This window comes from Vipera ursinii (genome assembly GCF_947247035.1).
Source record: "Vipera ursinii genome assembly, chromosome: 3".
Classification (NCBI taxonomy): Eukaryota; Metazoa; Chordata; class Lepidosauria; order Squamata; family Viperidae; genus Vipera; species Vipera ursinii.
The window spans coordinates 189,993,415-190,017,637 of record NC_139516.1 but is presented as its reverse complement, the minus strand read 5'-3'; the positions used below and the strand labels follow the sequence as shown (position 1 = coordinate 190,017,637).

Here is a 24,223-nt window from a genome sequence, read left to right as displayed (position 1 = left end):
TAAGAGTAGTGGGGATTATTTCAGCAACAAAGAATTTGTAAACAGAATCTCAATGCCAGTTCAAGTCTTTCATTCTGTTTAAGCAAAACAATGCAGGCAACTCAGCCTAAGCCAAATTGTAAACTCAAATTTCTCAACTATATCTTGTGTAAAGGCAGCAATTAAGAGCAAGAAGTGATCTGTTTGAGTAAAATATAACAGGAATAACTTCAGATTTTCATCACAGTGTCTAAATCCCTGGAGGATCAAGAAGAATCTATTGTTCCAGTCACAATTATTCATGTAATAATAACAGCCTTCAAGAAAATTTTCAGAGTTAGGTAAAGTCAGCCAATCTGCTATGTAGCTAATCAAAGAATGAAGGAGATGCTGTGGCTGCTGCAGCTTTTACTATATAAAAGAACCTCAATAATTGACTGATCTTTCTGAGGAGTTTTTCTACAGGACTCTACACTAATTATGGTACAGAGTGCAGAGCACAAATAAATGGTGAACGTTGTGGTATGTATTAATCATGCATCACAAATTTTCTTTGGGGTGGTTGCCCATGGCTGTCATAGCTAAGATACAAAATGTTTTTTTTAAATATTCCTTGGATAGTAGTTTGTACATGATGCTTTTACAAAGGATTCTGCTTGTTAAGATTTCAAAGTGTAATGAAATCATCTTTGTAGACATTTACTTTTAAGATACAGTATATCTTTCTTGGCAGATTAGGCTTCTTTAGCGCTCTCTCTCTCTCTCTGTGTCTCTCCCTCTGTATACACAGATATATATGCAATATGTGTGTGTGTATTTATACACACACTTACCTATCTATATGTAACTAACTATATACACACACACTTGCTGTAGGTTCGGTCATGCCATAACATAATTTTCTATCATTTGAAATTTTCATTGGCAAATTATATTCCAGGTAGGTATATTGCCCTATTACATACATTCCCCTATTACATATATGATGATTTTAACAATTGTCTGCTTTGCTGAATGTTATATTAATCTTGTTCACAAATAAAGTGAAAAATAACAAATCACAACATGATTTAATGTTATGTAGGAACTAGACCACTAACTGCGCTTACACATCAAGTATAGTTTGTTTTGCTGAACTCAGAGCAAATAAGCTGGTCTTTCTATTGAATAAAATCATACTGGCTTATTTGACCAATTCCTTATTTATCTTCCTACTTGTTTTAGAGTTTCTTAACTCGCACCCTTTGAAGGTTGATTAGTGTGAGACTAGGGGAGAGCATAAAAATAAAACAAGCATAAGCTAGAAAGGTACAAATTCTGATTTTAAAATAAAAAAATATTGTTTAGTGTTCCCATTCACACATCATACATATTATAATATTGTCATGTGAGGGTCAAACAAAGATTCAAAAATATGAAAGTAGGTTTAATTGGTCCCTTCCTTACAATGGCAGTACAACATAAATTATGACAATAATATATAACATCATAAAAATGTCCTTCTACTGGAGGGTAAATGAGGAAGCCATGAAATCATCCATCTTATGAAACAGTCTCCCCCCCCACCTCCCCAGAAGTTAATGTTCAGGAAGTCACTCCAGATCTGGTCATGTCACTAGGATTGGGGATCCCAAGGAATTGGTGACATTTTAAGGTAGCTGCCCTATTACGGATGATACATAGTTTGCAATATTTACTCTTTCTACTTGTGGTTTGCATACTTTAATTTTTTAGCAATGGTTTAACTTTCAATAATGATTCTCTATTTTTAAACGATTGTTTCTATATTATTTATTTAATTTGATTGTTGTATGCTGCCCAGAGTCACTTCTTAAATTTAGCAAATTATTATAATCTAATCTAATCTAATCTAATCTAATCTAATCTAATCATCTAATCTAACCTAATCTAATCTAATCTAATACAATACAATACAATACAATACAATACAATACAATACAATATTATGCTATGCTATGCTATGTTATGTTGTTATATTGAATTACAAGGCAAGGATTTTTTTTAAGAAACAGAAAATAATATTTTCAAACAAGATTCTTCTGAACTTTTATGTTTGCTTATTTCTAGTCACTTTGATCTCACAGGGTGATAATGTGGTCTCATAATCCCATGAAAGCATTTGCCAAGCAATACATATTTGTGATTTTTTTGGCTAGTAAAAAAAAGTCTGTGTACATTCTTCTTTCATAATTCTAAATCCTACTTTCCCTTCAGAAATGTCTATATAGTGGTTAATTAAGTTGGCACAATGTGTCATCTTTTGCTGAAGAAATATTTTTCATCAACGTTTATTTGATATTTGAACTAGTGGTTTTCAAACAAAAACAAGCATCTAAGTTAACCTTCCCCAACTTGGTGCCCCCAGATGTTTTATAATGAAGCAAATAGAAGAGCTATGAAGCAGTGGGAGCATCAGAAAACAACACTATTACTTTTCATTGAAAGAACTTTCTACTATTTACAAGATATTAAGGGAAAGTAAGTTGCTTTGCATGAATGCACATGTGAAGACAGACAGGAACAATTCCTACAGCTGCTGCACAAATCCTCCAACCCACCCACCCTCCAAAAAAACCCAGTTCCTTTTAATGATTCAGATACAGGTGCTTTGTGCATGCTCCCATATGTTGCAAAGTCTTCATTCACATAATTAAAAGATCCAAGTCTTTTCCATGAGCCTACTACATAATGCATGCAAATAAAACAATGTAATACAGGTTTAAGTATTATTCTTCTGTAGCCTTTAGTTTGGGGCAGGTAGTTTCTGGTGGCTTTTTGATGATGTTTTTTTTAATGGGCATACATCTCCATTCACCTTCAGTGAATTGTGCTAATAAACTTACTTTGCTGCAGTGATACTGAACAAGAGTTTTTCTTTCCCAGGGGAAGCTGTTTTGCCTGTTATGAGCAAGAGGCTCCAGTATGATCTACTCAGTCCATACTGGGAGCAACACGGGGGAGAAACAAGTTAAAGCCAGAGGCTGAACAAAATTCATTTCTATATAAACTCTCCACAATTTGGAGCCTTGGCATCAGGCAGTCATTGTTGTGAACCTGATTTCCTTCTGAATTAGATTACTCTGTGATTCCCCATTAAATAATCTGTTCCCCAAGTGTGTATAATTCACATGCTGTTGCTGCTTATATATACAGCTCTGTGAAATGGAGCTTTCCTCTAGCATCGGTCTCACCAGATGGCTAAAACATCCTGTCTCTGCTCCTCTCCAAGGTTATAGAAACTCATAATTACCAGAAACCAGAGCTTTTTCTGAGCTCTCTCTTTTTTCTCAGATTAGATTAGGATGATGAGATGGGGGGGGAGGAGGGGGGAAGAGGCAGTCATTCCTGCAAGTCCGATATGATTCAGGCAGAATTCCTTGCCAGGAATAATCAGCCTATCCAAGGCCTGGCTAGGGAAAGGAAATCAAATAATACAGGAAAATAATGTATGTGCTTCCTCCCATCGCAAAACACACTCTGGGTCCCCCCGGGAGGATCCCATCACAGTTGAGAACATAACTTAACTGCTGTCCAAGACAACAACAGCCTTCTTTTCTAACTGTGCTTTGCTTGCCCAGCCTCGGTTCCTTCCACTTGGCAGTGGCTACCTCTGACACAAGCGTTCATTTCAAATGAATTTTCTTATCCCCATCGATGTGGGAATATATAACTCATTTTTGGTTAAATGGAAAAACTAGAGGGATTGAGAACAGTGGAGGAACTGTATTTTGCCAAGCTGAGACTGCAATGTCTACACTATGGGGCACACAGATCTTGCTTCTGCCAGTGTTTCTCTCATGCCCTACTTTTTTTTGCCCTCACGATAAGAATCTGGAATTGGAAACCAAAGTCAAAAAAAGTTTTACTGAAGTTGGCAAAAGGAAAGACCAAATAAACGTAACTCCACCCTGCAGATATTTCCAGATCCCATTTTCCCAAATGCTGGACATAATGAGGACCAAAAGAGGGTGTCTTACCTAAAAGGCTGATGCCCAATCGGGAAAGGCCTTGTCTTAGTCCTTCTCCCAGATTTTCTGGCAGCTGCCGTCTCCATTCTTCTTGCCGATTGCAATGCTCCTCGTCCAGGGAAAGCCTATCCATATTTCGTGCCAGGCTTGTTGCTAGGTTGGTAATGGATGTTAGCGTACCTGAAGGCAAACAGGTGAGTAAATGCCCAGTTAATTTGGAAAGGGCAAGAGATGTTATTTCAGGCAGCCCTTGACTTACAAGAGTTCGTTTGGTGACCGTTCAAAGTTACAATGGCACGGAGAAAAGTGATTTATGACCTTTTTTTCACACTTACGACCATTGTGCCGTCACTATAGTCATGTGTTCAAAATTCAAACGCTTGGCAACTGACTCATATTTAGGACGGTTTTGGTGTCCCAGGGCCGTGTGGTCGGTCACCTTTTGCGACCTTCTGACGAGCAAAGTCAATGGGAAGCCAAATTCACTTAACAACCGTATTACTAACTTAACAACTTCAGCGTTCACTTAACAACTGTGGAAAGAAAGGCTGTAAAATGGGGCAAATTTCATTTATCAAATGGCTCACTTACCAACAGAAATTTTGGGACAACTGTGATCACAAGTAGAGGACTCCCTGTATTTTGCTTAAAAATAATGGAAACTACTACAGTCAAGACTTGTACCACATAAGAATGGTATGTCACATTAATAATAAAAGCTATTACTAATAAATGTTACTAATAATAAATGTCCCCAATTCTTAATTCACTCAGTAGCCAAGCCTGTTGTTGACTATGATACAACAAAAATATAATGGACTCCAGGGAATTCCAAAACTAAGTATAGTTCTTAGCTTTTTCTCCCCAAGTTTTGAAAAGAGAGAATTTCCATTTTTAAAAAATTTTCAGCATCCAGCAGAAACAAGCATGATTTTGTCTGGCTATGAGAAGGTTGTTTAAACCATATCCTAAATCAAGAAGCAACTAGCTAATGAAGGTTCAGCAAATAATAGTACTATTTGGAGAGACGATCTGATAGTGGTTTGAACTGCTGGAAACCTAGCATTCCCCCCCCCCCTTTGAATCTTTTCTATTTTCCAGCTGGCCTAGGAAGCCACAAGATGGCGCTATGTCTGTACACAAATCCAGGAAAAGCCAGATGTGTGCTTGCTTTACAAATGTGTTCAGCAATATTTAATAAGTGTCTATTATTATCTTTTCAACTACATATGATGAGGCAATGTGGTGTAAGATTTCTGAAGTACTGCAGAAACTCTGAACTTCTTTAACGTTTCTGTTCAGTTACTGCATTACAAAATGGTCATGTGGGAAAGCTTAAGTCACTAGTAGAAACAATAGTAGAATAGAAAAAGTGGATGAGGTCCTCTCCCCCAATACATTCTCTCTCTCTCTCTCTCTCTCTCTCACACACACACACACACACACACACACACAGAGAGAGAGAGAGAGAGAGAGAGAGAGAGAGAGAGAGAGAGAGAGAGAGAGAGAGAGAGAACATGCATAATGTATGCCTTTCACTGAGACTCAAGGAGCTTAAAGGAAGCTAAGGGTAAAAAGTTCATCTGAAAAGTTTCATGCCTTCCTTTAAGGCCCCCAACTGATGAGAATGCAGTGGAATTAGAAAGAAAAGATAAATACCTTTGGATATGTGCTTTACAAATGACGTGGTTCCTCTGGAAACCCCACTAACAAAGGCTCCTGGGCCACGGGTGAGGCCTTCATAGGGAAGCCTGAAGAAGTCTGCAATTCCATTCCCAACGCTTCTCACCAAACTGCCTGGGCTACCAAGAATTTCCAGAGATCCAACAACCCATCCTGCAAAGCAACGCAAGGTAAACAAAATGTGTTGAGGCTCACATTAACTTCACAGAAATTGCAGCTACAGTAAAAAGAACAAGAAGAAGGGGAATAAAGCCCCTAACTCTCATCCCCTCACCCCCTTATTTTACACTGAAATTTATCACACCATAAACTTCCTTTGAGAAAAACAGGGGAAGCAGCTCATCCACTACAGATTCAGCCACGGCAATCTTTCATGCTTTCTAAATCAAAGCAATCTCTCTGGCAAAAACACAAATAACTTTCAAATGACTTCCTTCCATAAGCCTCCCGTATTTCTGCTAAAGCTGTGTGTGGAGAGATGGGTACTGCAGTCAGAGGGCTGGGAGAAATAGGACCAGAGGCTTATTTTGCTTTGGAGGCTTTACATCCCCCAAAGCAACTTTGTTATTTCACATCCACACCAGCAGAAGAGTCATGACAGCTAGTTTACAGTGATACACTGTCCCGCCTTGGGGGAGTGTGAAGGTCAGCTGCTTGATGGGGTGTTGGGAAAGGGGATGCAGGTTTTTGACAAGCACAAGGAATTATTTTAATCCATCCAACAGCTCTGTGCCGATCACTTTCCTGTGGAGTCTAGTTATGGCCAGATAAATGACTTCTTGCTCAACATCACTGTGTAAACAGAAATGGCATTTGCATGTTGCTTAAATTACTCAGAGGGAGGATCCTTGTACGTTCCCCACAAGAGCTTGAGGGTGGAGGAATTTCCAAGATTTAGTTTCTTACAGAAAGTTATGGTTGCTGGCAGGAAGCCTGACTCTGAGCATGTTGCAGCTATGCTAGTTCTGGAGGCAGAAGGACCAGAAGGCCACCAAGCCTAGGAGACTTTCTGCAGCCAGGACGTTGCAAAGAGACTCCTGTCAAACTAACTAGAAGAGCCTCGGTGTACACCTGCCTGAAGGCATGGCTAGCTGTCCACACTTGTTATGATCAGTTGAGCAGCTACAATAGATGGATAATTTCTCAGGACAATTTCTCATGCCAGTTCTTTTCAATTAATGCAGTATTTTTGCAACTTATGACATAAAAATATTCCAGAGTGAGAGAGAGGGATTTACTGATCAACTTACAAGGTTATAGAAAAGTCTACTAATTTGATACGCCAATTGACTTTCAAGCCAATAGGAAAATAAAAGTTTCAATATTATGTTTTTTCATTCCGTTATTTTTTAAGACAACTTAAAAAAAATCACATAAGCTACAATAGTTAAGAGTCCACTCTGTTCCTTTGATTCTGCTATGAAACTCCTTTCCAGGTACTCATATATCAAGAGTGTGCTTATTCCTGAGACTTTTCAATGAGTCTCAATAATTGAATAAACCTATCCACAAAAGTATTATGCAAATAAGAGAGATAACTTTAATTATTTGCCCATATCCAACAAGAAACAAACAACCCTGCAGTGTATCACACAAGCAAGCACTATTTAAAAAACTCTATCTTCTTGTAAATCTCAGTCTCAGAATTCCAAACACGCAATAATGCCATCAGCTATTATTCCAAGTGGCTACATGCCACCAGGATACTGTTTTCAGAAAATATACTGGATGTGTGTGTATGCTCAGATTTGCATGGATACCAAACCTTCTAATCCAGGGTCCACCTTTCAGATAATTTCATTGGTCATATTTTCATGCTGGCTCACTAAGTCAGACAATATCTGACTTGAGTCCAAGGCTTTTATGGAGCAGTACTATAAACACTTATGCTGATAGTAAGTATAACATTTTCAATGCTTTGAATGCTTATATACCTGAGATAGCCTATAATGTAAGCTCATATTTGAATGATGGAGTTGTCCCAAGGAAAGATTTCCCTAGGGTTGGCAGAGCTGAATGAATTAACAGCTGCTTTGCCAAGAAAACTGCAGGGACTTGTCCAGGCAGTCTCTAAGAACTGGACACAATTGAAAGGAAGAAAAAAAAATCCATAGATTATTTGTTTTTTTCACTATCCATTCTGACTGGCATTTTAAGACCTCAAGCAGTGGACTTGCTCCATTCCTGCTGTGCATTCCTTCTGAACTAAAAATAATTCTGGGAGTCTATGCATGCAAGACAGGTGTGAACAATGGGCCATTTCTATGGTTTGCTTTTCTACCAATTCATAGGGAAAAATGTCTGAGTTCATTTATTCTTATAAACAGACCAATCCGGCACCAATAAAGAAGAATATTTGGTGCTCTCTATACTTGGCTATTTTCTTGCATTTTATTACCTACATAACCTAGTTGGATAATAAAAAAGAAAGCAACCAAGCTCAGACAGCAGCAAGGACTCCTCAAACCAATCTGGATGTGTCCTGCAACATTTACAGGGTCTCTGAATGTATATGAAATTAGCTACTCCTCTGACACCAATTCACATAGTGGCTGGCAGCACACATTAGAATGATCTAGGTCAGTGATAGCCAACGTTTTAGAGACCGAGTGCCCAAACTGCAACCCAAAACCCACTTATGTATCGTCAGGTGCCAGGTGGGCATGGCCAATTGGGTGGGTGTGGCCAATTGGGTGGGCATGGCCCATTGAGTGGGTGTAGCTGCAGTGGTAACGGCAGACTTGGTGGGACTAAAAAGTTCAATCAATAAATTCCAACTTTGCGAGATCTTTTTTTCCCCCGCGAGAAGTTGATATTGATTGATTGAACCCTTTTTTTTGCATACGGCAGCAGAGGCCTAAATCGAAAAGGTTTTATAAAACCCAGCTGAAGGCCTTGGACTGGGGCGACGGCACGTGTGCCCACAGAGAGGGCTCTGCGTGTCATCTGTGGCACGCGTGCCATAGGTTCGCCACCACGGATCTAGGTCATGGGTATCAAACTCGCCATATCACTTGACGTATTATGACATATGGCAACTTTTTTTGCATTGCTGGAGCTGGGGTGGTGTGGCCTCTGTATGATGCAACCGGCCTGTGGGCTGGCAGTTTGACACCCCTGATGTAGGTCATAAGAATTGGAATGGAGGAAACTAATTGTTTCAATGCAATGTATATACTTGTATATAAAAATGTGTTACAGAGATTGAGTCATTTTGTGAATGTGCAGATATGGAAGAAAGACAAGGTATCCATTAATCTAAAAGATGGTTTGCTCGGTATTGATCTTGGATAGCAAAGAATCAGCAAAACAAACACACGGCTCAGATCAAAGGACAATAAACATCTGCATGCCAGTCTAGTGTGAGGATTCTATGAAGAAAGACACATTGCTAATCATAAATGGCAGCCAAAGAGAAACTGAACAAGAAAACAGTTTTCAGTGGCCTAATTTGCTTCAAATATACAGAGATGAATTGAATAATGCCAGAAAAGAAACTCCTTTTCTGAGAGCATGTTAAGAAATGGTTTGGAATTTCGAATTAAGTAGCTGGCTAGCACACCAAAGAGACAATCAGAATGTAGAATCTGTTTGTGTCAAGGCTTGTGAATATCCCATAAAAGTCCAAATAATTTTTGCTGTTTAATATTACTAAGTTTTCTTCTCATTTTCGGATGACTTAAAGACAATATTCTTTGAGACAGCATGGTTACTTTGCAGCTGCAGAGCAATAAGCATGGTGACAATAAAAAGAAAAATCTCCCGACTTCTACTATCTGAATAGGTAATACAATTTTTCTTAGCAACAGCATGGAAACAGCTTGGTTGCTTCATCCCTTTTTCCAGGATGATTTCTATTTAGCCCACCTAATATTTAAAATAACATTTCCATGAGTAAGAACTAAGAAGCAATTCTAAGTACTTTGTAACCTTAGCTACGCTTTCTGGAACATATGATGATTAAACTACGGTCATTTCTCAACTTATCTTGCAATTGATGAAATGAGCTGCAGCTCATGAAAGCTTATCCCTTTTAATAAAACTTGTTAGTTGGAAAAGGTTCTGCCAGATTCCTCCTGATTTTTTTTCTCCCAAAGGAAAAGGTATCTCTAACAAAAGAGTTGGGTGGACAACCATAGAGTTTTTCATCATCAGCGCAGGACAAAGCATATCTTCTATTGGGGTCTTTCAGAAATCCAGCCATGCATTGTAAATGTAACCTAAACAATGCATACAACTATTAAAAAAAAAACAACATACCTGCTCGAAATAGTGCTCCTGCAGCATAATGCATGGCCAGGGCATGAATAAGCTGCCTGGCAGTTGTAAAAAGGGGTCCTCGTTCAAACACAGAAAAGGAGAGAGGAGTGTGATCCGAAGCAATATATATCTTCAGTGAAGCATGGATGCTCACCAAGAGGTTTACTGGCTGGATGGCCAGCTTCCTTAACTTTACCGGATTGACTAAAGCATTTGCATGCTGCCTCACCTGTTCTGGCAGTGCCTGGCTAACAGTTAATGCTTTTGCGGAATGACAAAAGCTTTTGCTGTCTGGAAGATAGGTCTCAAATAAAGTCTTAATGTAATACACAAATGTGTCTTCCACATATAACCTGGCTGGTTTCATTTCAAAATTGAGATCATTCACATGAAATAATAATTTTTGCTCTTTTGACAAAGTGACACAAAGTTTTACAAATGCATTCTTGTTACATTCTTCCAGGTCTTTACTGGAAAGCGTAAGGTTATGGACTTTAGCCCACTGTATGGTTTCATTTTTTTCTCCCTGGCACAATACTACTGGGAAATGAAAATTGGACTTGTTGTAGAGCTGATTGTCCAGCTGAAAGTCTCCACAGTAAATCTGGAGAATATAGAACTGCTGAAGGCCACTGGTGGACTCTTCTTGAAATTTATGAAAGAGAGGTCTAAGGTAGCTAGCAACTGGAACCATATTAAGATAAATGTAGTCTACTGTAAATCGCAGAAGTTCTGATGATACTTTAGGGTTCGTGATGTCATCATACACTGTAAGGCTGAGTTGGTTAATAAACAACTTCAACACAAGGCTTTGCTCCTGGCTTCTGTATAAGAGAAAACAGCATCATAAAAATTCCTCCAGTTACAAGTAAAAAATAAAATGCATATGATTTTTTTGTGTGAACTGAACATGAGGATCTGGTCAACTTATGCAAACAGATATCATTGTATGTGCCAAGCCACATCTTCTCTACCCATTTAACATAAGTGCATATTTGAATTCTTAATGTAACGTTATGTTTAAACTTCCTTCTAATATTTTATGCACAGTAATTTTCAGTTGTGTTTGTATTGTAAATGGCAAATAAAGCAATCAGTGGAAAATATCCCCACATCTTGTTATATCTTGGGCTGTTTGAAAAACCTCTATATACTATTCTGTTTTTGTTTTAGCTTTGCCTTTATAGTTTTTAAAATAATTATAATGTAATAGGTTTACGATTGTTATATATGTATGTATGTATGTATGTATGTATGTATGTATGTTTTTATTGAATTGTTGTACACCAGAATTCTCCAACATTTTCAGCTTTGCGGACCGGGGGAAAGGAGAGGGGATGGTTCCACATGCTCAGCTGCTCGCACAAGTGGGGATACAGGCGCATGCTTGCCCACCACCTCCACGGCCCAGTTCCAAAAGGCTCATGGCCTGGTAGTAGGCTGTGGCCTAGGGGTGGGGACTGTTGTTGTACACCATCCAGAGTCACTTTCCATGGGATGGGCAACCATTTAAATTTGATTGATAAGTAAATAATAAATATGAATAATTTCTATTATGGATCATTAATGTCACATTATGGAAGCAGCATTTTCCCCTGTTAAATCACCATGGATATTTTAAAATGATGATAGGCTGGCTTGCTTCACGGTCTTAGCCACTCTTCTGCTAAGCTTAACTGCAAGTGAACCAGTAAATACTGATACTTGCTAATTTCATGGTGATTCCTAATTATAGGATCTTTTAAAACTACACAAACTAAGCCTGCAATAAAATTTCTGTGCTCTCTATAATAAAGTCAAGCACTTTGGCAGATATGAATGGGTGATATTATAAACCTCACAACAGAGATTTTGCAGTTTGGGGCCATAAGGCAGTGTAATAAAGATGATCAACTACAAAGTCTGTATTGGATCATTCTTCTGTCCTGCATCATGAATGAGAACTCCCACAGACCTCAATGGGAGTTATGTGCAAGAAAGGTCTGCTGATCTGGCCAATAAACTTGAAATGTGTGAGACTTCTCTTGAGTTTTGTTTATTATAACAGGCACTACATGTTTATCCTTTGGTGACATGACCTCAGATGTTAAATTGTCACGCCTTACAATGATATACAAAATGTTAACATGCGTTCTAAATATACACCACTCACATGTGCAGTGACACCAAACAAACAAATAGTTGTGCTAGTTTTAATAAGTCACTTCACACTCAGAGGACTAAATAGCTACCCAGAACAATTTTCTTTCCAAGCAGTTTTAACATACCTGATCAAACTGTCTTGGTGTCCTTGCTTTTCTTCAGGTGTTAAAGTGATTATTACTGTCCCGCACTGATGAGCAATATCCACATAAAGGTAACCAAACCCAGTTAAGAAAACAATCTGCGAAAAATAAATAATTCTTAGAAATCTAACAAAGGTGGCTCTGCCTTGATTCATTAAAATTAACACTGAAATCGAAGAGATAATGACTGTTTCTAAGAAAATATAAATAACAGTTAGGGTTAATTCATAGGGTCCCATCTTCCCTCCATAAGAATAATTGTCTACACTGGCTTTTATCATCTAGGAAAGACAGGGCATTTGGCTAAACATTTGCATGAGAGTATACTTAGCCATATTGAAAGACATGATTGTACAGCCACTTCTAAGAATTACATACTGAAACACTGTGTCAGCTGATGATCTGATACTGTATTGTGATGGATTTTTTTCTTTCTCTGGTTCCAGAGGTTCCCCAGTTCAAATAATTCCAGCATGGATGCACAAGAATTTACCCAACTCGACAAAGAATCATCTCTTGCTCTTTGAAAATTATAATCATTTTTAAATTCACAGATTTGTTGAAAATAAAGGTATCACTGCATATATAAACTGAAAAGTGCTGATATTAATTTGTCCAGTAGCTCTGGTCTACTCAGACATCTGTATTCCCACCAGTGAAAAAACATCACCGCTTCCAAAGCAGGTAAAAAGCCTGAAATGTGCTTAATCTAACCAAGGGAATGGAAAAGGGAAGCTTTTTTCAAATGTAGCCATGTTATTAAAAGCTTGATAAATTACTATTCTTGTTTCTAGATTACACTTATCTTGGCTTAGCAATGTTATTAGTGGACACAGAACTCTTCTGAAACATGAAATAACATCTTGCTGAATTATTTCTTTGAAGATTTCCTGATGGCAATTAATTCCTCAGGTCAAATAAACATAGCAGAGGAAGCTCTACTATTTAGTTTCTTAGAGTTACAGACATTTGCCTTCCTTAAGTATGCTTTTAAACTTGCATTGTGAAAAGGGAATTTTTTTTGCCTCTGCAACTCCTGCCTGTTTCTGAACGCTTTGGAATCTGAGCCAAAGTTGGCTTTGATAGCAAATGGCAGATGGGAATTTCAGTTAGTATCTACTGAGCTTTCTTACAAGAGGAAAGAGCACTTAAATTAATGGCTCAACTGAAAGAGCAAACAGCTTACGATCTTATGATATCGGAGTTGCTTTCATTATTGTGCCAAAATTACAACCAGAACTAACCAATTCTAATGCAAAGGAATTGCAAGTTCTGTGTTTCTGAGAAATGATTATATACTTGATAGCACATTTTTTTCAATATTCTGATTTCAAGATAAGAGTTCCATTTGGCAAATAAGTTTTTAAATAATGTAACCAAAAGCTCTTTGAACTTTAATACATAACCAAGAAAATGAAACCTGCAGAAAAAGCAGTGGAAGCTGATGCTCTCTGGATAAAAGCATCCACATCATGAAAAATGTGAACTTTCACTCGGGAAACCTAGACATAGACGGAAAGTGGCATCATTTCTCTGACTACAGGTTGACATTGAGGAAATCCTTTTTCCATCCAAGCCCTCGTTGTTCCCTTCAAAATGTTTACTAAGGGATCTCTTGAGGAACCACGCAATCCCAAACCACAATCCTGGACAATACAAGAAAAGACCAAGGGAAGAGATAATATTTCTTCTTTTGGTAGCAATTCTATGATCCAAGTGTTTGTTCAGCAATTAACAGCATTGCTTACTGATTTTTATTTTTTAGCTTAACTTGGGAAAGATGCAGCATTTGTTGACAATAATCCCTTGGTAGTGTTGTGTTTCTCATTCCTCTCACTTCTCTATAAGTTTTCTTTATTATATTTTCTTTATCTCTTCACTAGCAACATTTGGTTTGGAAAATCCTTGGCCAGGATTCCTTTCCTCTTTAAATCTCTTGCTCTATAAAACTTCATATATATTCATGGTGCAACTAAATAATACAAGATTTCAGCAAAACAAGCTCTGCCACTGTTAAATATTTAAAATGAAAGTAATCACCAATGTGGGAGCTAATATTTACTCTTAAAAAGTTAAAGTGATACCCTTATCACTTCATCTCTCCCCAACAGACTTTGGATAGGAACATAGATTTGAAGCAGAAAAATGATACCATTCCACAATCCCTTGCTGGTTCTATTTTAAATATGGTTAAAAGGCACCAAAAAGCATGCATTTTAAAATTGTTATAAGATAATCTTAACTTCTAACATCGAACCCAAAACAACAAATGTTTCTGAACAATGGAAAGCACATGTTGATTGATGAGATTGAAAAATGTAATGAAGAATAAAACGTTTACACGGTTCAAAAATAGAAAAAAATTAAAATGTTTTATGATTAAAAAAAAGAATAAAATGTAAAAAAAAATATTCAGTTTTTAAAAGCCAGAAAAAGATTGCATTTCTACCTTTACAGTGATAACAGAACTGCCCTCAAATCAATAAGGTATTATAAACTGATTCCGCTTTATTTTTGAAACTCAAAAAATGTTTACATATACGGTTCTGCTAAGGTAGAAGAATCACTAAACACAACAGAAAAAACAATTATTTAAGGAAGGATCATTTAGCATCTCTTGGGAGGACCAAAATATTAGTCTCTCTCCTTTTTCATAGTATATATTTCTTGCTTTTTAAAAATAAAATAGAAGAGTGTCATATAAAATTAGCATACCTATAAAAAAAAACCTTTTCTGCTACAAGGAAATGCATTCAGGCCCTTTATTTGTTTTTAAGTTGTAGATATTATTTGTTATTATTGTGGATTTATAATGTGCTCTATGCAAATGTTATCTTTTATTGTTAAAATACTTTATGCTGCAACACAGTCAATTTAAAACCACTAACCTGTGTTCCTTGGTTATTAATGTCAACAGAATCACTCCATTCATTTGCCTGTTCCTCTGATGATACAACTTTTAAAAGAATGCTAGGAACCAATTCTCTGTTTTTGCAATCTGGATAGCTGGCAATTTGATGATAAAGCTCATGGTGCACTGAACTTTCAGCTGGAATATGCTTGCAGTAAATAGCAAACTTTGGTGCGTCTATAATTTAAGGAAATATCAAATAGGCACTTTAAAGAACAGTCTCTGAATTTATGGTGCAATTCCATATCTCAATATGCACATGCAAATCTAGCCTGTAAAGAACTCTATCTGACAGATTATCAGTACATATCATTTCCTTGTTTATTTTATGGATCTTCTCTTTACTTCCTTGCCCACACAAACTAAAGTTTGGCTTCATTTTGGATAAATGACAAGGAAAAACAAGCACAAGCCTCTTCATTAAAAGGCTGAAGCATTATGCTGTAGCAACAAAAATGACATACCTTTGATGTTTTCTTTCAAAAGCAGTGAGACAGGACACCTGTTGTAGATAATTATGCGAGGACTAGGATCTTCTGATAGAGTTAAGTATGTCACCCCAAGATGTTCCTGGTAAGTCAATGCTATAGCTCTAAACAAGAATGCAAAATACACACTTCTTTGAAAAAAGGTTCATTTGCAGTTAAAAACTGTACCTTCTTAGTAAGATATTAAAGAATAATTATTTGAAGTTTTTTTACCTAAAATTAAAATCCTCCTATCTTAAATATAACATTAACCTTATGAAAAACTTAAGAAAGAAAAACAAGATGGGGAAGTAGTTGTAATACAAAAAGATTTCATGTGAGAAAATATAATCATATGTACAAGATTTGCCCTAAAGATGTCCTTCATTTAAAAGGACAATTCTGCAGTATTAATGTGACTACTCCAAAGAACTTTCCAGTACTAAACACCACTTATACTAAATAAATGCAAAATGGTAATAGTATATATGTATATAATGAATGCTGATTTTAAAAAGATCTAGTGAAAGAAAAACCTGGGCACTATTTTTGAACTTGAATCAAACAAATTGTTTTTTCTTCTGTATTCTAAATAATGTTTGACCCAACAGTGATCAAGAATATTAATCAGTTTCATTAAAAATACAATTATTTTATTCATCATCATAGAAATTGATAATATTCTTCAACGTAGGTATACTGTCAAAGCAAATTTTAAATAATTATTTAGAATGTTTCTTGAACCACACTCTTGTGGCATGCTAAAATCTCCTTACATATTTTCAGTGCTGGAAGAGTCACTTATTTTCTCTAAATGCTTTCCATGCATAAAGTCCAAGGTTACTCTGGAAAAGCAGGCAGTGAGGAAAATGACCTGATTCATTATTAGTAGTTTCCTATGTTAGTTTAATGGCCATTTGAAATAAATAGCCAATATTACAGTGGAACAATTATCCAGGATCTCAGGGGCTGCCACAAAGAAGAGGGAGTCAAGCTATTCTCCAAAGCGCCCGAAGGCAGGACAAGAAGCAACGGATGGAAACTAATCAAGGAGAGAAACAACCTAGAACTAAGGAGAAACTTCCTGACAGTTAGAACAATTAACCAGTGGAACAACCTGCCTCCAGAAGCTGTGAATGCTCCAACACTGGAAGTTTTTAAGAAGAGACTGGACAGCCATTTGCCTGAAATGGTATAGGGTTTCCTGCCTGAACAGGGGGTTGGACTAGATGACCTCCAAGGTCCCTTCCAACTTTACTATTATGATTATGATTATAATAAATTGAGTTCATTTTAAAAAATAATCTACACCTTTTTATACCAAAAATGATAGCATTAGAAACACATATGAACACAGAAAAATGAAAATATTGTGTTCAGTATGCAGCTGGAAAAAAGAAGATAATTTATCTATTGTTTAAGAAGAAATGAGCAAATAACTGAGCTCTCATGTCTATCGAGCATCCATATCTAGTCTACACAGGGTTTTTATTGTAAAGGAGAGAATAAACTTAAAATAGGTGAATACAAAATATATCAAGTCTGGAGCCAGGAATCTTTACTTCTTTAGAACTTTACTAGTGTGTCCTGCTGATGTCTGGTAGGATTACTGTGTTTTGTCAGCAACTTTTTTCTAAGGCACATTTTGGAATCTCTTGAAGCTCAGCCACACTCTTCATAAATCATCCAGAGAAGTCACTGTTGAATGATTGAAATGATATAAGGTATTCCCCTCCTCAGTGCTTAGGGATTGAAACTCATTGTCTTCAAAGCATCTCCCACATAGATTACTCTAAAGGCAATACCATATGGTTGATTCTGATCTTGCTTAACTTTATATAGCTTCTTATTTATATCTACAGTATATTCTAAGAACAAAATCAGTTTCGGGACAGGAAATGGAAATCAAGTTTTCTAATCAGCAATGGAATTTTTACTGTAAGGAGTGGTTTAGTTTCAAAGGGGAAGGCAACTTTGGATATAGGTTGCCTTTAAAACTTGGACACTTTCCTTCTGTATTCTCCAGATCATCACTTCCCTCATTAATTTTCTTCCATATTCTTCTCGTTTGTTCTTCTTTCAAATAAACTATAAATAGCTATCTTTCTCTTCAACTACTACATTGGAAGAGATCTAACACACCCAGAGGAAGAGATTGGATTATGAAAATATCACATCCTCAAAATACCTGAAGCTAAATGAACAAAATCATTTGCATCATTGATTGCTGTCATATATAAGGAATGAAAAGCAGAAATATGAAAGAAATGAGGACACCTTTTTCATGTAACAAGTACATTACTACATGTCTCAACCATTCAAATAACAATCCCTCTATTCCTACTGTTAATAGTTGCATCTCCTATGTGATATGAGGCTGCACATATCATAGGACTATATCATTTTTGGCGGAATTTGCATCCAATTCTAATTGGCCCACACCAGAATTCCTAGTGCTTTCAGGAGTTACTAAGGCACTAACTTGAGTAAATCTCTGAAGAGAAAGCAAATTTTATAACTGAATGGTAGTAATCAAGAGTAGCTTTCATTTTTTGACTAAGGTATTCTGATAGAAGTGTCACATTTCTATGGTTTCAGATAATTTGCTATTTTATGGGGTTACAGATAAAAACTTTATTCATTTGTTTAATTTATATGCTGCAAACAACATGTAGGAAGAGATACATATTATGTCTATGGTGACAAAGAATCAGAAGGAATCTGGAAACTTCTTTTCCAATGAATACATTTTATTAAAAGGCATTAACTTTTGTGAGCAGCAACGCATTTCATCATCAGAAATATTTAATCAGCCCAGTCACTCTTTCCATTTGATGAAACCAGTTGCAACAAGAAAATATATTCTTCCATATATTTTATTTTATTTTTTGTTTGTATCTGTCCTGCCTTTATTAATTTTTACAAATAACGCATCCAACACAACTTCCTCCTATTTTCCCCAGAATAACAATCCTGTGAGGTGGGTTATGGCCCTTTCTGAACTTAGCTGAAGTATTAATTCTTTATGCAAAATGTATCGGAAGAGACTCTGATTACACTTTTAAATGTTACAAGCCATATACATTACTGGGGCCTTATATTTTAGGTCAGTGCCATGATGGCTCAGGGATTAAAGAGGTTGAGCTTGTCAGCTGGAAAGCTAAGACCCCAGTGCTGCACAACAGGATGAGTTCCCATTACTTGCTCCAGCACCTGCCCATCTAGAGTTTGAAAGCATGCAAATGCGAGTAGAAAAATAGGTACTACTTTGGTGGGAACACAATAGTGTTCTGTGCTCCTTGGTGTATAGTCATGCTGGCCACATGTCTTTGGACAAAGCTGGCTCCCTTGCCTAAGAAACAGAGATGAGCACTGCCCTTTAGAGTCATATACGACTGGATAAGGAAAACCTTTATGTTTATATTTTAGCTGAGATACTAATCTGAGTTGTATATTTTTGTATCAATTTCTTGACACTGTCTTTTATTACTTCACATTGGGCCTAATTAGAAGCACAGAAAAATAACGTAGCTACTATAGTGTTGATACTGCTACTTTCCTCTCTGGTATATATGTATACATGAAAAAGCTTTTGTAACTGCTCAGTGATTGAAAGAACTAAAGTGAATAGCAAGATGATCTTTGAGCTGCATCATAGGCAATAGTGGTGACAATGTAGCTGTCAGAAGCTGAACTCCATGATATCCCAAGAGTGCCATGCACAGGTGTAGGAAACCTACATGTGTAACCACAAAGAAGAACATTCTTGTTTTGCAGAATTGTGGTATTCTCTGGCTCACATTAACCGTGTCAGAAAAGATCTGTCCAGTAAAATATTATACATTTCCTTTTCCCCTTTCCTTTTCTTATTGGAAACACACAGTGAACACATACTGTGAGAAAAATATATATTTACGTTTTCTAATAGCGTGAAGAGGGTTATATGAAAAGTACAATTGAATTTACAATATCAAACAGTTTCCACTTAAATGAAAGTTTCATTCGCATACAGTCTACATACCTGGTGCAGAATCCATTTTCATCTCTACTACCAAGAGGTACAGCTACGCTCTGCCTTGGGAATTCCTGTCTAATGACAGCTGGTAAGCTCCAGCATGGAGTGTCAGGACCATTTGTGTTGTGTCTGAAGCTTAGCAACATATACTTCTGAATGGGAAGCTCCTCAGAAATGAATTGGCTCATGTCAGGCATCAAGTCCCAGTAAAGCACAGAACAAGCTTTGCCAGCATCTGACTCTGTAGCAGAACCAACACTAAATAGTCTGCTGTCTGGAGATGGTAAAAACTAGGAAACAAAAGGGTGAGAAAATTAAAAGGAATAGAGTACATAAGTATTATGAATGAATGAACCTTTATTGTCAAAGTACAACCATGTATACATTGAGACCTTTGGAGAGGTGCGCGCGCAGCTCTGCCCGAACACCCGTGTCGAGACCTGCTGGTGTTCGGGCGGAGGTCGGGCGGCAGTTTGGAGGTCCCGGGGGTGGCTCCGGCGATGCCCGGGCTGAAGGCGGTGCCACAACCCAGCGCCCATTACCACATGGACCCGTCGCCGCTGGCATGCAGGTGCATCCACCGGCACCAGCAGGTCTCCAAACCGCTGTTCGGGCGGAGCTGCGCACCCAGCTCTGCCCGAAAACCCGTGTCGAGACCTGCTGGTGTTCGGGCGGAGGTCGGGCGGCAGTTTGGAGGTCCCGGGGGTGGCTCCGGCGACGCCCGGGCTGAAGGCGGTGCCGCAACCCAGCACCCATTACCACGGAGACCCGTCGCCGCTGGCGTGCAGGTGCGTCCACATAAAAAAAAGTGGAACCGCGCACGTGTATCCACGCGCATGCATGCGCAAAACATTTTGTTTTATGCGCATGCACGCGCATGGATGCACGCGCGCGGCTCCCACTTTTTTTATGTGTGAAGGAACCGGTTCCCAGTGGCTCTTTTGCTTTTTCAGGTTGCCGACCCCTGTCCTACCTGATGGTAGGAGAGTAAAGAGATACCGACCAGGGTGTGAGTCGTCGCTGAGAATTTTCCTCACTCTTCTAAGGCAGCGAGCCCTGGTGATGTCATCCAGTGGTGTCAGGGGACAGCCCAAAATGTCTTGTGCTGTGCTCACCACCCTCTGTAATACTTTCCTATCTGCGGCTGTCAGGCCAGCATACCAAACCACAATACAGTACGAGAGGATGCTCTCTATAGTATTTATTTATTTATTTATTTTATTTATTATATTTTTATACCGCCCTTCTCCCGAAGGACTCAGGGCAGTGTACAGGGCAATAAATATAAAAATAGAATACAAAAGTTAAAAAACGATTAAATATAATGCCCAAATTTAAAACAATAATTAAAAACATATTAAAACCCCAACCCTAACCCATCAAACCAGGTCAGATTGCTCAGACTGGTAAAAGAAGGTCATTAGCCGTTGTTCTACCCTGTTCTTCTGCAAGACCCTGAGGAAGTGGAGTCTCTGTTGGGCCTTTCTGGCCACCTGGGTTATATTAACTTTCCAGGTAAGATCTTCACACAGGTACACTCCCAGAAATTTAAAGGAGGAAACTCTCTCCACACAGCCCCCCCCGATGTAAAGTGGGGCAGGTTCTTCTCTTTTCCTCCAGTCTAGCACCATCTCTTTTGTCTTGCCGATGTTCAGGTGCAAGTTGCTCTCTGAACACCATATGGATAGATTTTGTACCTCCCCCCTGTATGCTGGAATATCTGACAAACTGGTATTGTAAACTTCTGAAGAATTTGCTATTCCATGTATAATAAAGTTTTTGTCTTGGTCCTTCAATATTTGAATTTCATTATTCCAATGATGGAGAAATTGAGAGGAGAAGCACAGCAATACACAAGTTTCAGCAGTAGTTTGCAGCTCACAGAATTATTTTATTGAAAAACATTATTTTGAATGAAATTGGGAAACACACCCCTTTCCTTAGTAAAAGAAAGAAGCGTTATGTTTTGCATAATGGCACTAGCGGATGCCTCAACTTCAATAAAAACCAAGACAAGTCATATAAAGTGCACTGAGGAATGCCACATGTTATTTATTTGGTTTCTAAGGAAGGGATTTATGAAAGTGTGGCATTCTGCATTTCCAAATGTATTTTACTCACATGTTTTGTATACAGAGCTTGGAAAATGCTTATAAACTAACAGAGTTGTGTTGAGGTGCTGCATACTTTCAGGCTGTCGGCAGATGTACCCGCCTTATATGAAAGTGCTGTAACATAATTCTTAGAACTGGTCAATAGTTATTCCAGATTCTGTTACTCCTGTTTCAGCAGCTTTAAGTATCTAAAGAGAGCCAGGCAGAACTAATACTAGGACCTGGCAAACAATCATTTTTCATTTCCATGACTGAGTATATTATGGCACCTACCTTTTAACTGGAATAATTTAACTTTCTCCTGCTGTAAATTCCTCCTGCTTAGAGAAACAGTTTGAACATATATTAAAGAAATATGTAATCAAAGTTGTACCTCTTCCCCGAGCTGGGACTTCATAGCAGAGAACAGTGGCCAGACACTGATTTGGAATGGGGTGTTATTGACAATTATCGTCTTGTCTTCGATCTGTAGGATTTGAATACCACGTCGAACAATGGAAGAAATGCAGAACTGACACAACTGCAGAATAAAGTAATAGAAGGTTAGGCATATACAATTAATAATTTGTCCTCATGCTAGAAAAAAAAGTAGAAAAACACTCCTCTTGGAGAAAGATATGTAAAAATGCCACCTTCTTCTGACATAGACTTCTTCTGGAATCTATTGAGCCATTTTTCTTAAGGTGTTCCCTTCATTAAGTTTAGAAAAACGGACATGGGAGGCTTCCCTGACAGGAAGTTCTCCATCTTTCTAACCTCACTGACACTTCTCCATTTCTCCATTACCTTCTACTACTTCATTTATTGCTCATAAGCAGGAACATCTTTGCTTAGCCACAACAGGAGAAAAAAATAGTAGTTCTCAGAACCATTCTTTGGGCCTTTTGCCACCTGCCTGTACAGACAAACTAATGATAAAATGTGGAGCTTTTGATATTATCCTGTCTGCCAGGTCAGTTGAGAAATGGGATCTGATCTGCATAAATGGAGAATTTAGTTCTCCGTTCCTGGTTGTACTAAATGGCAGAACTAGAAACCAAATTATTTTCTTCTAATAGGCACAGGAGCAACAGTAAAGGCTTCCGTTCAAGTAAAAGTGCCTTCTTGGAAAAATCGGCTATTAATTACTTAAAATTTGGCATATCTTTTTTAGCAATTTTTCAATGAGATATTTTTTTAAAAAACTTAATGGCAGACACATTTTTTCTACTTATTGCTTTTAAAGATTTGGATATAATTCTAGTAGGACTAACCTTTTGATGACCGGGAAAAGCTCCAAGTCTGATCTCTGCTTCCACAAATCCTTCTTCATCCAGTGTTACCACCTCCTCATTGTCACCATCCTTCCATTTTGGGGATGTCATGTTGTGAACGAGCTTAATGGCGACTGACTTGTGCACAGTATTACTGTTTGCCCAATATATTCCAATCTGAAAAGCTTCCTGAAATAGAATATTTGATTATCCTTCCATTTCTCAGTACTTCCATTTGATATTTATACACAGGGAGTTTCCAGACTGATATAATCCCAAATAAACTTTGCAAACTTTTTTACAGGACAGTCCTTCAGTATGATAAATATAAATATAAAATAAATAAAGATAAATATTTTATTTCTCCAATCTTGCCTTTACTAGGCTAAGCATACCCAACTCCTCCAGCTGTTCCTCAATAAGTTCTTATTTTAGACCACCTATCTTGACTGACCTTCTTTGGTTATGCTCTGATTTATTTCCCTAAATGCATATACAAAATGAAAGCAGTATTTTAAATATGTTCTAACTAAAGCATAATAGAAACGAAGGAAGATCTTGACACTTAAACTTTGTCCATGCAGCCTATTATGCTGCTTCCTTGTTGCCTCATGTTCAACTTCTGACCTACTAAAGCACCCAGATCACTTTCATGTCCACCACTGTCCAGTATTCATCTCTAATACTATACATGGGCCTTGGATTTTTTTTTCTGCCTAGATGAAGGTCTTTGTAAGTTTCTATCAACATTCATACTGCTAATTTTGAAACCCAGAATTATATTGCTTTCAAAGCTTCATTTTTTCTACCACACTATGTAAAGCTTTGTGCAATGATAACTTAGTATGATAAAACAGACCAAAATGTTTATATGCTGTAGAACAGAGGTCCCCAACCTTTTGGGCACCAGGGACCGGTTCCACAGAGAGAGGTTTTTCCACGGACCAGTGAGGGCGTGGTTTTATGTGTTGCCTGCATCCTGTGGATGGGCTTTGCTTGTTTGTGTGGACCGGTTGCTGGAATGCCACGGACCGGGGGTTGGGGACCCCTGCTGTAGAAGAGACACTCAAGTAACTTCTACATCTCCTACCCAATTAAGTGTATGATTCACGGCTAAGACTAATTCTGTACATCCAAAGATAGGGCTTAAAATTCTAAATAGAGAAGGCATCAGAGAGCCATGCACAAAAAGTTCAGTAGAAATATTTTATATCAACAAATCAATCTGGCCTATACACATAACTAGAGATAGTTAAGTTATATTAAA

General features: G+C 37.7%; 1 protein-coding gene across 2 annotated transcripts in view; it reads right to left on the bottom strand.

Annotated features, from left to right (window-relative positions):
* Nucleotides 1-24,223, bottom strand: part of VPS13B (vacuolar protein sorting 13 homolog B) — a 354,177-nt gene that overhangs the window by 9,284 nt on the left and 320,670 nt on the right. For both annotated transcript variants that reach the window (XM_083358950.1, XM_083358949.1), the window contains exons 50-58: nt 22,957-23,145; nt 22,077-22,223; nt 19,596-19,879; nt 15,572-15,699; nt 15,085-15,284; nt 12,179-12,294; nt 9,912-10,735; nt 5,628-5,804; nt 3,978-4,148 (exon numbers count right to left, since the gene is read on the bottom strand). In XM_083358950.1, the coding sequence (XP_083215076.1) occupies nt 3,978-4,148; nt 5,628-5,804; nt 9,912-10,735; nt 12,179-12,294; nt 15,085-15,284; nt 15,572-15,699; nt 19,596-19,879; nt 22,077-22,223; nt 22,957-23,145 (2,236 nt within the window). The remainder of the gene's footprint in view (nt 1-3,977; nt 4,149-5,627; nt 5,805-9,911; nt 10,736-12,178; nt 12,295-15,084; nt 15,285-15,571; nt 15,700-19,595; nt 19,880-22,076; nt 22,224-22,956; nt 23,146-24,223) is intronic.